The sequence below is a fragment of the Pan troglodytes genome, chromosome 6 (genome assembly GCF_028858775.2).
Source record: "Pan troglodytes isolate AG18354 chromosome 6, NHGRI_mPanTro3-v2.0_pri, whole genome shotgun sequence".
In the NCBI taxonomy this organism is placed as follows: Eukaryota; Metazoa; Chordata; class Mammalia; order Primates; family Hominidae; genus Pan; species Pan troglodytes.
In genome coordinates, this window is record NC_072404.2 from 75,066,740 (window position 1) to 75,081,336 (window position 14,597).

The window sequence follows — 14,597 nt, forward strand, 5'->3', positions numbered from 1 at the left end:
GTAGAGAGGGAGAGACATTAGAAGACTCATTCGGCATGTGACGCCAACAAACCCTGCTCAGGCCAAGGATGTGACACCATCAATGGCCACGGGGACGCACAGGTCTCCCTGGGGAATGTGGCCTCTGGGGGCTTCCAGGACTACCCAGACCAGGAATCAGAGGGTGGGGCAGCCTGGCTCATGGTAGCCCTGGCCCCAGAGCCCACAGGTTTCTATAGGAGCAACAGACAAGCCCGTGCCCTCAGTGTGCAGGTGGGCACCGGGGCAGGACCCGTGACATCAGGAGAGCAGAGGGCGGAGGACGCCACTCCAGGAAGCCGCCCAGGGCATGGGGTCTCCTGGGTGGGGCTGGCTCCAAGGGCTCAGCTTCCCCAGGAGGCCCTGGGCCCTCCTGGCTTGGAGTTACTAGGCCTCCAGCCTCCACTGGGTGCTGTGTGTGCTCCATGCCCCTCCTGGCTGATCTGGGTGCCACGGCCTTCAGCGACAGCGGTGGGGTAGGCGGGCAGGAACGCGGCCCCTGGGCCTGCTCCCACACTGCAGCATCCCCATACTGTGAGGGCTGGGCTGCAGCAACGCCCCAGGCTGTGGCTCTGGCGCCCTCGGGCAAGGGTGGGCCTGTGGCCAGCAGCTATGCTGGGACAGACCGGCCACTCTTTCCAGAGCTCACCACTGCCGGATGCCTGCAGGGAACCCCACACTTGCCCTGGGGGACTCTCCTCTGACACTGCTTCCTTCGTGCTCCCTGATGACCCAGCGCTTCCTGGGACACAGCGTGTCCTGCTGGACGAACCCGTTCCTGCCACACCCTCGGCCTACCCCACTTTCCATAGTGCCAGCTCCCCGGTCCTCCCTGTCATCGGTCAGTTAGGTCAAAAGCACCTCCTCTCCAGAGAAAGGGGAAGCCCAGAGCTTCTTAGCCATCCCTTAAGGTGGCTTCCAGGGTCTGCAGAACCTGGCTCAGGAGCTGGGCACAGCCGGCTGCTGGGGGAGTTGGTAGAGATCCCAGTCCTCCTGGACCCCACTCCCCATCCAGGAACAGATGGCGTGACTCAGGGGTGAAGGGCGGCCAGGCCAGCCACTGCGCCCCCACTAGAAGAACAAAGCTTCTCAACCCGGCACATGTGCCTGGCTGTGGGGACAGAAGCGGAGACCAGCCACCAGCCTGGGCAGCAGAGCCGAGGTGGGCAGGGTGAGTTGCAGTGGCCGCTCAGCAGGAGACACCAAATCGTGCATCAGAGGACAGAGGTTTGAGCCCGGGAGTTCAATGCCCCCAACATCCCAAGCTTGTTCCTGGGCTCAAATGCGGTTCCTGTGGGAACTGAATGTTGGGTGGAGAGAAGGACAAGTGGGTGCGGGTGGCAGAGAGATGGGAGAGGACAGGGACAGGTGCAGTTTTCCTCAAGAGAACCTGGTGCCTCTGCGCTGCCCACGTCGTCTGGGAGGACCAAAGGCCAGGACACGTCTCCCTACCCAGGGTTCTCCGGCAACACTGCCTCGGCGGGCAGGCTTTCCCTGAACACTGCCTGACGGGGCCTGTCCCTCCAAGCCTCCCGCCCCGCCCTGCTGGACTCCTGCTTTGCACTCCCCTCTGTTTCTATGGACTGTCTTCCCTCAGCACGAGTTCCACGAGGTCCCACCCGTAGCTGCATCTCCAGCACCCCGCTGGGGCAGTGCCTGATCCCTGGGAAGCCTGCAGCCCTCTGTGTTTGCTGAGGAATGAAGACATCCTTGGGCCACCACCAGCCCCCAGGAGGCCGCATGAGTGACACACGTGTCCTTTTCAATGCAGGACCCACTCCCCTGAATTCAAGTCACAAACACACAAGTTTCAACCCAGAAGCCTGGAGAGGAGGAGGGCTAGGGACAGCCCCCCAAACTCCTGACAGCCCCCAAATCACCTGAAGAACTCGGAGGGCCACAGCCTTTTTCTCCACCCATCTGGGAGGATTCCCGCTGTCAGAGCCCTGAAGAGTGAAGCCCCCACTCACTGATTCTCACTTCCAATTTGCAGACACCCCTCCTTCTGACACCCAGGGCCAGGGCTGAGATCCAAGCCTCTCCTCTGTGTGCTCTGACCTCCCCAGCCTGGGTTCGAGCCCAGTGCCAGCCCTCACCAGCTGAGCAGTCCTGGGCAGGCTGCTGACACCCATCCCTGCCCCAGGCAGCAGTGTGAGCTGTGGATGGACCGCTGCTGTGACCAGGTGAGGGGTGGAGACCCTGGCCCCAGCCTCACAGTCCCTGCCCCCACCCGATAGAGGGACTGGGCTATGCCACAGCCAGGGGAGCTGTCACCTGGAGGCACTGTCACCTGGAAGCAGTGCCTCCAGCACTCAGTCCTTCCAAAGCATGACCTCCTGGTTATAAACCTCCCTGCAAAAACCCTGTGCGCAAACGCTCGTCTCCGCAGCCGGGCATGTATAATTCCTCAACCCACAAGCACACCAGGGTGACAGGACACTGCTCTCCAGCTCTGGCTCCGGGGTGCTGGCCAGGCTCCTCTCATTCCCTGCTCCCCTAGACAATGCTCCCCCAGTAGGTACCAACACTGGGCCTTGAACTGGGGGAGGCAGGAGTCTACACAGCCTCCAGGCTCTCCTATTTCCTTAGGCCTGAACCAGCTTCCCGAATCTATTTCCCCACAAGTAAAATGGATGTTAAAATACCTGCTTTAGCTCCAGGATTGCTCTGAGAGCAACGGGGACAGACAACAGGATGGACAATTTGGGACACAGCCTGAACAGGACCTTCAGCCTCAAGAGCAGAGGAAGGGGGCAGGTGCTAACTCCACACCCAGGGCACTCAGATCTGTGTCATGGCCTCAGAGGTCACTCACTGTCAGGCCTGGCCACGAAGGCTTGCGAGAGCCCCAGAGCTGGAAGGAGCTGGGCCATGAGGAACCGTGTGGGGGCCCCGTCTGTTTACCCACAACCTGTCTCCAATGCCACCACGGCCGCACATGCACACATGGTACACTGTGATTTCCCTACGGCGCCGCACGGTGACTTCAGTGGGCAGGGACTTTCTGGCCAGTGTGTCTTGCTCATTCTGTCTCCCCTGCCCCACTCCAGCTCCTCTCCCTCCTGCCCCCACCTCTCTGGCTGCTCCTTCATTTTCTCTTCAGTCCCGCCCACGGTCTCTGTGGCACACACGCTCCCACGAGGGGTCAGGGGCACCCCATTCCACCCAAGACTGCTCCTCTGAGGCCCACAGCCAAATCCCACTGCCCCGAAACAGCTCCAACGGCCACTCCACAGCCATCACCCCCTCCCAACCTCACCCTAGACTCAGCAGCACTGAACCGTCATAGGCAAGAAGGCCCGGGGCTGTGTCTCAGCTCTGCCAAGCGCTGGCAGAGAATTTTTAAATTCTCCGAGCCTCAGTTTCCTCTAATGAAAATGGGAACAAAAGCCTCCACCTCAGTGATTTAAGGACGAAATGAATTCACACGCCAAGCCCCAGGCTGCTCCTCAGTTGTGACTGGCTGCACTCCAGCAGGCCTCAGTCTACCCCCAATCCCCCCTCACAACCCCCCGCCTGACGGCTCATGCCTCTGAATGTTTCAAGCCAAACCTCCCCCTCCACTCCACTGCCTCGAAGCTGGTCAGGCCTTGGCTGGTGCCCCCAGGTCTGAGGTCAGGCTCTGCACCAGCCGCCCTGCCTCCAGGCCTGTCCCCTCTCAGCCACTACGACAGCGACTCCCCTAAAACACCAACTCATTATTGAATTCCGCCACATCACCCTGTGAACAACGATGGCGCCATCCACCTCCTTACATACCTTGCAATCTCCAGAAGTTAGAAAATAACCTCAGCTGGGCGTGGCAGCTCATGACTGGAATCCCACCGCTTTGGGAGGCCAAGGCATGAAGACGGCTTGAGCCTGGGAGTTCAAGACCAGCCTGGGCAACATAGTGAGACCCTGGCTCTACAAAAAATAAAAAACTTCCCTGGTATGGTGGCATGTGTCTGTAATCCCAGCTACTCAGGAGGCTGAGGCAGAAGGATTGCTTCAGCCCAGGGGTTGGAGGCTGCAGTGAGCTATGACTACACCACTGCACACCAGCCTGGGGAACAGAGCAAGATCCTGTCTCTTATAACAAGAAAAAAAAAAAATGGCCAGGCACGGTGGCTCATGCCTGTAATCCCAGCACTTTGGGAGGCCGAGGTGGATGGATCACTTGAGGTCAGGAGTTCAAGACCAGACTGGTCAACATGGCGAAACCCTATCTCTACTAAAAATACAAAAATTGCCCGGGCATGGTGGCATGCACCTGTAATCCCAGCTAATCGGGAGGCTGAGGCAGGAGAATTGCTTGAACCTGGGAGGCAGAGGTTGCAGTGAGCCGAGATCCCACCCCTGCACTCCAGCCTGGGCGAGAGAGACTCCATCTCAAAAAAAGAAAAAAGAAAAAAAATCCTGCCACCTGTGGAGCTTCTGAAAACCCTGCTAGCCAGGCTGCTAAAACAGAATGGGTGTGGGGGCCAGCAGTAGGTATTTTTAAGGATCCTTAAGGTGAAAGGATTGCTTGAGCCCAGGAGTTCAAGACTTCAGTGAGCTGGGTTAGCGCCACTGCACTCCAGCCTGGGTGACAGAGCGAGACTCTTGTCTCACAAAAAACCAAACCAAACCCAAAACAGTTCCAAGATGTAAGATGTATGGTTAGTACAGCAAAAGATCTGGTTGGACCCAAAAGGTGCCTCTTATTCAAGATGTAAGAGTAACTACAGCCGAAATAGATCTATTAATTCCCCAGAGGGCCCCTTTAAGGAAATGTTTAAAGTATTTCAGGACAGGAAAGTGACTATTTAAATATAATGCAATTCAATGCAAAAGTGTTAAAGGATGTGAAAAGGTCTGCACCCGAGCGCCCACCGTCATCAGGCCCCACGTCCCCAGAGAGCAAAAGGAGGGGCACCTGGGCTCACTCTGGGGTGACACCATCACCAGAAAGAGGCACTGCTCCCCCAGGGAGCCCCTTTGGCTCTCCCTGAGGATCCAGAGGGTGACAAGGCCCCACATCACAATTTCCTCCCCACCAAGTCCCGCAGGGCACAGACTGCTCTGCAGCCCGAGGGCAGGCACCTACCTGCGAGCGCCTGCTGGACTCTGCTGGGCTTTGGCATCTGCACGGGCACAGTGGCAGGGATGCTCCCCGGGCTGCTCGAGGGACCGCTGGGGAGGGAGGCACTGGGGGAGAAAAGAGCAGAGCTTACTGCACACCGCTGACTTATTGGAAACGAGAGCTCGAGAAACACTGTGTCATGGCCAAGTGGGAGTCACTGAGGCGCCTTCGCGCTTTTACGCTCCTTGGGTGCCTGTGTGGAGGCCTTTGGTTTTGTTTTCCTGGGCAATTCAGGGAGACTCAGGAGGGGTGTGGTGGCTCACACCGGTAATCCCAGCACTTTGGGAGGATGAGGTGGGAGGATCACTTGAGGCCAGGAGTTTGAGACCAGCCTGGGCAACATAGTGAGACTCCATCTCCAAAAAAAATTTTAAAAGTCCGCCAAGTGTGGTGGTGCGCACCTGTACTTGGGAGGCTGAAGCAGGAGGATGGCTTGAACCCAGGAGGTTGAGGCTGCAGTGAGCCACGACCACATCACTGCAGTCGAGCCTGGGCGACAGAGTGAGACCCTGTCTCAAAAAAAAAAAAAAAAAAAAAAGACTCTGAAAACAATCATTTCATACCTGTTGTGAATAAAGAAAATAAAAAGAAAAAAAAGATATTTTACACTCACTAGTGTCATCAAAATGCAGGCTTTCAGGCCAGGCGTGGTGGCTCACGCCTGAAATCCCAGCACTTTGGGAGGCCGAGGCAGGTGGATCATAAGGTCAGGAGATTGATACCATCCTAACACGGTGAAACCCCATCTCTACTAAAATACAAAAAATTAGCTGGGCATGCTGGCACACAGCTGTAGTCCCAGCTATTCAGCAGGCTGAGGCAGGAGAATCACTTGAACCCAGGAGGTGGAGGTTGCTGAGACCATACCACTGCACTCCAGCCTGGACAACAGAGCAAGACTCCGTCTCAAAAAAAAAAAAAAAAAAAATGGCTGGGTGCAGTGGCTCACGCCTATAATCTCAGCACTTTGGGAGGCCAAGGTGGGTGGATCGTGAGGTCAGGAGTTCAAGACCAGCCTGGCCAAGATGGCAAAATCCCGTCTCTACTAAAACTACAAAAATTAGCCAGGCGTGGTGGCAGGCGCCTGTAATCCCAGCTACTTGGGAGGCTGAGGCAGGAGAATCACTTGAACCTCGGGCAGCAGATGTTGCAGTGAGCCGAGATCGCACCACTGCACTCCAGCCTGGGCAACAGAGAGAAACTCAGTCTCAAAAAAAAAAAAAAAAAAAAAAAAAAAAAAAAAAAAAAAAAAAAGCAGGTTCTCATAGCACCTGTTTAGAGGAGAAAAAACCTGGCAGACACCACTTTAGCAAATGATCATGACCTTCATCACCAGTAAAAGACAGGTCAGTATCATAAACCCCACGATAGGATGCTCTGGGAGGGATGCAACACCATTTTGGGGGAATTTAATGTCAAAAATGCATTATCTAGCCTGGGCAACAATCAAGACCCCAACTCTAAAAAATAAAAAACTAGCCAGGTGTGGTGGCATGCACCTGTGGTCCCAGCTACTTGAGAGGCTGAGGCAGGAGGATCACTTGAGCCTGGGAGTTCAAGGCTGCAGTGAGCTATAGGCAAACACCAAAGAGACTGCTGAAGTCATCTTTGTACTCCAAGTGCCAAACACAAGCCTTGGCGCACAGAATTTTGGGAGGCATTTGGGGAATGAATCAGGGCTCTTCTCTCTAGCCCATGGCCTCATTTCCTGTTGGCCTCTTAATACCTTCAACACGTCTGAGGCCAAACGTATCTTCCTTCCTCATTCTCCTTTTCCCCCTGGATTTCCCCCAGGCGGCCAAGAGAAAAACCTCAGATTCTCAGTCCTCTGCAGCCCGCTCCCCCAGGCCTAGCAGCTGCCTGCCCTGCTCTCTCCTCACCTCTGAAGCCCCCTGCTAACACCTGGCCAGGACCCTTATGCCTCTCACTTTAATAAGTACCCCCTCCCTGCCGGGTGCAGTGGCTCACGCCTGTAATCCCAGCACTTTGGGAGGCCTCGGTGGGTGCATCACCTGAGGTCAGGAGTTCGACACCAGCCTGGCCAACAGAGGGAAACCCCGTCTCTACTAAAAATACAAAAATTAGCCAGGCATGGTGGCAGGTGCTTGTAGTCCTAGCTACTTGGGAAGCTGAGGCAGGGGAATCACTTGAACCCGGGAGGCGGAGGTTGCAGTGAGCCAGGATGGCGCCACTGCACTCCAGCCTGGGTAACAGAGCGAGACTCCATCTCAAAAAAACAAAACAAAACAAAACGAAAATAAGTGCTCCCTCCCAAACAGCTTCTCCAACTCTGCTTTCTAACCCTCTTGTACATCTCAGATGGGGGGGCAGAAAAGATTAAGCTTCCTGAACTAACGTTCTGATCCTGTCTTTTACACACCTCCCCTGGATCTCTAGAATGAAATTCAAATTCCTTAGGCTGACAGTCAAAGCCGATCACAATACGGCCCTTCCCTTGCTATCAACAATATTTGCCGGTGCCCTTCCCTTCCATCCCCTCATCTATACCTCCCTCTCCACAATCCCCTTCCAGAGTGTAAGTGAGGATCCACTACTCCCATGTGCATCAGCGTGTCTGTCCCCACCCCCATGACTCTGCTCCACCCTGAATCCCACCCACTTGGTCCCCTGTCCTCACCTTACCCACCCTTTTATGGCCCAATTTAAACAGCACTTCCCAGGATGCCTGGACGTGCCCAGCAGAAAGCAAACACCCTCTAAATTAGCCAGGCATGATGGTGTGCACCTGTAAGCCCAGCTACTCGGGAAGCTGAGGCACAAGAACCTCTTGAGCCTGGGAGGCGAAGTTGAGCAGTGAGCTGAGATTGCACCACCGCTCTCCAGCCTGGGTGACAGGGTAAGACCCTGTCTCAAAAAGTAAACAAACAAAACAACAACAACAAAAAGAATGAAAGAAAACACCCTCTTAGCAAGTTCCTTTTCAGTTCTCTATGTTCACTTTATCTCTTCAACTAGACTATAAGCAACTGAGGGCAAAACCACTCACCTGCCTCTCCCCACGAAGAAGCTGGCATGATGTAAGAAGACCGCCACAAAGTGAATAATCCAGTCTAAACCCATTCCACATGTTCCAGTGTGCTCCTTTAAAATGTCCCTCACGAGGCCAGGCACGGTGGCTCAGGCCTGTAATCCTAGCACTTTGGGAGGCTGAGATGGGAGGATCCCTTGAGGCCAGGAGTTAAAAGACCAGCCTGGACAACGTAGAGCAGCACTGTCTCTAGATAAAATTATTAGTCGGGTATGGTGGTAGGCACCTCAGCTACCCCAGAGCCCAGGAATTTGAGGCTGTGGTGAACTATGATCACTCCACTGCACTCCAGCCTGGGCAGCAGAAGCAGACCCCAACTCAAAAAAATAATTAATAAAATGACCCTCATGGAAATCTCCTAAAATCCTTCCACTCCCGAGTCTTGGCATGGCCCACATAACCCTCCTCGCTCAGAGCCCTCTGCCTACTTTTCCAGCCTCCTCTATTACATACTAAGCTACTTAACAGTAGCCCAGCTGTGTCCCGGTAGCTTCATGACTTTGCAAACGCTGACTCCTATCCCACGCGACTGTGCCCCACTTTCTAAGTCCTACTCCTCCTTCACAACCCCCCTCAACTACCACCTTCCAGGAGCCTTCCTGACCTTCCCTCTAACCGTCCCCTTTCTGGATGTGGGTAGGAGAGCCTTGTGATTTCTCCCAGCTCAGTATATATCACACTGACAACACCTTGTCGCTGACTCTGCTTTGTCTTTTCCACCAAACAATGCACTCCCAAAAGACAGAGATCTTGTCTGGCACCCAGTAAGGGTTTATGCAACAAAAGAAATGAAAACTGCCAGTTCAAATGCAGAAATCGTGACTTGTGTCTTCTATCCCATAAAGCATGTCTTAAAGTGGAAAGCATCTTCTAAGACTAGTTAGTTAAACAGGAGAAGCAGTGGCAAGACGCCACTGCAATTTATTTGAGACAGGTGGCAATCAACAGTCAACTCCCAGGGCACACGTTTATCCTGCAGACCTCAAATTCCACCCTCCCCAATCCCCACCTTCTCTGCACCAGATAGAGAAGGCAGCAAGGTCAAGTCCCCATGGCTCTCACCTTTTCTCTCTGGAGAGCTGGCACAAACTGTCCCTTCTGGATGAAGACACCAGCTCCTTAGGAGGAATGACTTGTTTGAGTTCCCATCTTGATACAAACCACAAACAACAAAAACCGGGCAAATCTGAAAGGCTTGCTGACTCAGCGACACAAATTCCAAGGCACCTTTGCCAACTAGGAAGAAGATGATCAGGTTTTAAATTAAGAAACAGCAGTTAGTAAAAACAAAGGTACAGATGTTGGATCCGTGTGCTGTGCCTGGGGACTGAAAATCACCAGATTTATTTTCCAATAGCCTGGGTGGAGCAGGAGGTACAACAGTCTTCCTCCACCCACTTAACAATCAAGGAGATGGTTGAAAAAACAACAAAAAGCAAACAAACAAAAAAACCCTGAGCTCTTTTTTAAATTTTTTATTATTATTAGTTTTTGGAGACGGAGTCTTGCTCTGTCACCCAAGCTGGAGTGCAGTGGTGTGATCTCGGCTCACTGCAGCCTCCGCCTCCCAGGTTCAAGCTACTCTCCTGCCTCAGCTTCCCGAGTAGCTGGGATTATAGGCTCGAGTCACCACGCCTGGCTCTGAGCCCTTTTCTTAAAAAAAAAAAGTTCGTTTTTTTAGTTTGTTTGTTTTTTGTTTTTTGAGATGGGGTCTACCTCTGTCGCCCATGCTGCAGTGCAGTGGTGTGATCACAGCTCACTGCAGCCTCCAACTCCTGGGCTCAAGCGATCCTCCTGCCTCAGCCTCCCAAGTAGCTGGGACTACAGGCACCCACCAACACGCCCATCTGATTTTTTATAGAGACAGTGATCTCAGGAATCCTCTTCGTTTCCCAGGCTTGTCTCAAATTCCTGGACTCAAATGATCCTTCCACCTCGGCCTCCCAAAGGGCTGGGATTACAGGCATGAGCCACCGTGCCTGGCCTGAGCCCTTTTACAGAAAACTCTAAAAGGACTTCATAAGCCAGTCTGGCAGCTAAGCATCCAGGAAATCAACACACCAGAGAGGGTAAATATTTAAGGTCACAGAGCAACCGAATCAGAGGGCTTGCTATCCGGATGGCTTAAGCCCGGATGGTGGCTACCAGAAAGTCTACCTTCTAGAGCGCTAGAGGAGCTAGGAAGGCATGCAGAAATATTCTGAGTTTCTCAAGGGTCCAGGCGTCTGTACACATGCTATTTATTTCCATCGCTGTTGGCGCTTAGAGAAGTGGAGCCAGCTTGGAGGAGGAGGGCAGCTGGCTGAGACAGTCGCGATGAAAGCGCAGCTCCAGAAAAGGGAACCGAGTTCTAAATCTTTGTCGGCACCCCTTACGCACCCCAAAAAGTGACCCAGGGCCCCAGGAACTCCTGGGAAGACCCCCCACAGGAAAGCAGGGAAGCAGAGTTAGGAAGCAAACTCCTCCAAAGTACAACCCCCGGCCCAGTGAGTCCCTTCACCTGGGGGTAGACCCCAGCAGGATCAACCCCTCGTCAGGGAGCCGGTGGCAATCTCGTCACCGCCTCCTCCGGGTACTTTGGGAAGGGGTGCGCGCCTTCCGAGCGACCCGGAACCGCGCCCCTCCGCCTGCGAGCCCCTCAGCCTTCATCCGAACGTCCCCTTTCGCACCCGGCACCCTGTCCCGTCCAAAGCTGCCGGCGCCTCCCAAGTCCCCCAACTCCCGCCCTCAGGACCTTGATCCCGGAGACCGATACCCCCGACACCCCCGATCTCCCGGGACCCCCGGGTGTCCCCGCCGCCCCGGCCGTCGGCCCCCCTCACACCCACGCCCGCCTCCTTCCGGTCCCAGCTAGGCTCCGGCTCCCCGCGCCACCCCGCGCCCCTGGGACCGCAGCCCTAGCGACGCGCAGGTGGCCTGCCCGCCCTCTCACCGAGGCTGAGGAGGACAAGAGGACGGGGCTGAGGGCACCACCGCGCTCGGGCTGCAGCTCCGGCTTGGCCTGGGAAGGGCTCTGGCTGTGGCTCCGACTCTCAGAAGGCAGCCAGAGTGAAACTCGGCGTCGCAGCTTCCGAGCGAGCCGCTGCGCATGCCCGGGGCGTGCGGCCTTCTGGGAAATGTAGTCCCAGTAGGGCCCAGGGGCGGGCAGAAGGCGGGGCTCGGCGGGGCTCAGCGGGGAAGGGCTCAACCCAAGGCGCACCTGCTCCGGTCTATGTTTTCTTCCTTCGCCTGCTCACTCATTGACTTATTCCTTCATTAATTACTGACTTAATTTTAACTAGTTTTTACTAGTACATACATGGTGCCAGTACATACATGTGCTACTGTTTCTCTTTTTTTGTTTTTAAAATTAATTTTATTTTTCTTTTTTGTACAGATGGGGGTTTTGCAATGCTGCAACGTTGCTCAGGCCGATCTCAAACTCCTGGCCTCAAGCGATCCTCTTGCTTCATTCAGCCTCCCAAAGCACTGGGGTTGCAAGTGTGAGCCATCGAGCACAACCTTTTTAAATTTAAATTTTTGTCTTTTTCTTTTCTTTTTTTCTTTCTTTCCTATTTATTTTTAATATTTATTTATTTATTTAGCTACTGTGTAGTGGGAGTACGGGAGTGGATAGGTGAATCAGAAATGGTTTCTTGGCTGGGCGCAGTGGCTCATGCCTGTAATCCCTGCACTTTGAGAGGCAGAGGTGGGCGGATCACCTGAGGTCGGGAGTTCCAGACCAGCCTGGCCATCATGGCGAAACCCCGTCTCTACTAAAAATACCAAAAAAAAACTAGCCGGGCGTGGTGGCTCGTGCCTGTAATCCCAGCTACTCGGGAGGCTGAGGCAAGAGAATCGCTTGAACCCGGGAGGCAGAGGCTGTAGTGAGCCAAGATCGCGCCATTGCACTCCAGCCTGGGCGACGGAACAGGAATCCTTCTCAAAAGAAAAAAAAAAAAAAGAAGAAGAAGAAAAAAGAAAAAGAAAAGGTTTCTCGCCGGGAGCGGTGGCTCACGCCTGTAATCCCAGCACTTTGGGAGGCCGAGGCAGCCAGATCACAAGGTCAAGAGATTGAGACCATCCTGGCCAACATGGTGAAACCCCGTCTCTACTAAAAATACAAAAATTAACTGGGTGTGGAGGCCGGGCGCAGTGGCTCACACCTGTAATCCCAGCACTCTGGGAGGCCGAGGCGGGCGGATCACGAGGGCAGGAGATCGAGACCACGGTGAAACCCCGTCTCTACTAAAAATACAAAAAAAAAAAAAAAAAAAAAAAAATTAGCCGGGCGTAGTGGCGGGCTCCTGTAGTCCCAGCTACACGGGAGGCTGAGGCAGGAGAATGGCGTGAACCCGGGAGGCGGAGCTTGCAGTGAGCCGAGATTGTGCCACTGCACTCCAGCCTGGGTGACAGAGCGAGACTCCGTCTCAAAAAAAAAAAATAAATAAATAATAATAATAATTAACTGGGTGTGGTGGCGCGTGCCTGTAATCCCAGCTACTTGGAAGACTGAGGCAAGAGAATCACTTGAACCCTGGAGGTGGAGGTTGCACTGAGCCAAGATCGTGCCACTGCACTCCAGCCTGGACGACACAGTGGGAATCTGTCTCAAAAAAAAAAAAAAAAGAAAAGAAAAGAAAAGAAAAGAAAGAAAGAAGAAAAGAAAAGGATTTCTTTCCTGGGAAAGCTTTGTATCTAGTTGGAAAGCCCGGCACTTAAACACACAATTACGATATAGTGGGGAAAATGTTTGGAGGACCAAGTACCCCGTTAAAGATACTTACCTGGAATGACATTATCCTAAGGTCATTGATCCTTTATCAGGGATTTTTATTTTCCTTTTTTTTTTTTTTTTTGAGATGAGTTTTGCTCTTGTTGTCCAGGCTGGAGTGAAATGGCACAATCTTGGCTCACTGCAACCTCCGCCTCCCAGGTTCAAGTGATTCTCCTGCCTCACCTCCCGAGTAGCTGGGATTACAGGCATGCACCACCACACTCAGCTAATTTTTGTATATATATATATATATATATTTTTTTTTTTTTTTTTTTTGAGACGGAGTCTTGCTCTGCCGCCCAGGCTGGAGTGCAATGGCACAATCTCAGCTCACTGCAAACTCCGCCTCCCAGGTTCAAGCAATTCTTCTTCCTCAGCCTCCCGAGTAACTGGGATTACAGGAGCATGCCACCACGCCCGGCTAATTTTTGTATTTTAGTAGAGACAGGGTTTCACCATGTTGGCCAGGCTGGTCTTGAACTCCTGACCTGGTGATCTGCCCGCCTCGGTCTCCCAAAGTACTGGGATTACAGACGTGAGCCACCGCATCCGGGCTAATTTTTGTATTTTTAGTAGAGACAGAGTTTCACCATGTCAGCCAGGCTGATCTCAAACTCCTGACCTCAGGTAATCTGCCCACTGCAGCCTTCCAAAGTGCTGAGATTACAGGTGAGGGCCACCGCATCCGGCCAGAGTTCCATTTTTAAAATCTGAAAAGACGGACTATTTTTATTTGTGAAAAATAAAGACTTCTGGTTGTGAAAAGAAGTAAAATAGGACAGTATCAAGAGGGAGAGTGGGGGGCATGGACTTTTGTATTTTAGACAGGAGAGAGAAGAGTGTGCTGACTTCTGAAATTGCAGCAGGATGTCTGCCCTCTGGGAACCTGAAAATGAGGGAAACAGGCTTGGCCACTTGCAAAGTGAACTTTAAACTAATATACGTAGCAAAGGGCCAGAGACAAAAGAACTGCCTGGTAGGAGGGGGCTGGTTAAATAACCCCGGAACACTAGGTAGCCCTAGAAGGAATGAGGAAGACTCACAGTGGCCTAGATCTATTGTTAAACCAAAAAGGAACTTTGAGCCAGGCAAGGCGGCTCATGCCTATAATCCCAGCACTTTGGGAGGCGGAGGCAGGTGGATCACCTGAGATCAGGAGTTCAAGACCAGTCTGGCCAACATGGTGAAACCCCGTCTCTACTAAAAATACAGAAATTAGCTGGGTGCAGCGGTGTACACCTGTAATCCACCTACTCGGGAGGCTGAGGCAGGAGAATCGCTTGAATCTGGGAGGCAGAGGGTGTAGTGAGCCAAAATTGCACCATTGCACTAGCCTGGGTGACAGACTGAGACTCGGTCTGAAAAAAAGAAAAAAAAAAGGAATATTCAAAATAGAGGGTAGAGAATATGAGAATATGCACTCATTTGTGTTTTTTAAACAATAGCATACAATAAATGGGCTTACAGACGAAGAAAGTTTCTGGGAAGAGACCCAAGAAGCCCCCAGAAGGTAGGGGGATAAGCTGAAGAATTGTTAAAGATTTTATTTATTTATTTTTTGAGACAGTGTCTCCTAGGCTGGAGTACAGTGGTGTGATCATAGCTCACTGCAGCCTTGACCTCCTGGGTTCAAGTGATCTTCCTGCCTCAGCCTCCTGAGTAGCTGGGAC

At 53.1% G+C, this 14,597-nt stretch overlaps 1 protein-coding gene across 2 annotated transcripts in view; it reads right to left on the reverse strand.

The window, feature by feature from the left end:
* The window catches only part of LOC129135492 (E3 ubiquitin-protein ligase DTX1), a 34,960-nt gene extending 23,684 nt beyond the window's left edge, over positions 1 to 11,276 (reverse strand). The window contains exons 1-4 of one of the 2 annotated variants that reach the window (XM_063814317.1): positions 10,329 to 10,685; positions 9,234 to 9,407; positions 5,087 to 5,187; positions 3,778 to 3,924 (exon numbers count right to left, since the gene is read on the reverse strand). In XM_063814317.1, the coding sequence (XP_063670387.1) occupies positions 3,778 to 3,924; positions 5,087 to 5,123 (184 nt within the window). In that variant the 5' untranslated portion in view covers positions 5,124 to 5,187; positions 9,234 to 9,407; positions 10,329 to 10,685. Of the gene's footprint in view, positions 1 to 3,777; positions 3,925 to 5,086; positions 5,188 to 9,233; positions 9,408 to 10,328; positions 10,686 to 11,103 lie in introns of those variants that run through there. The other variant, XM_063814316.1, reaches the window with a different exon arrangement.
* Positions 11,277 to 14,597: the final 3,321 nt, after the last annotated feature.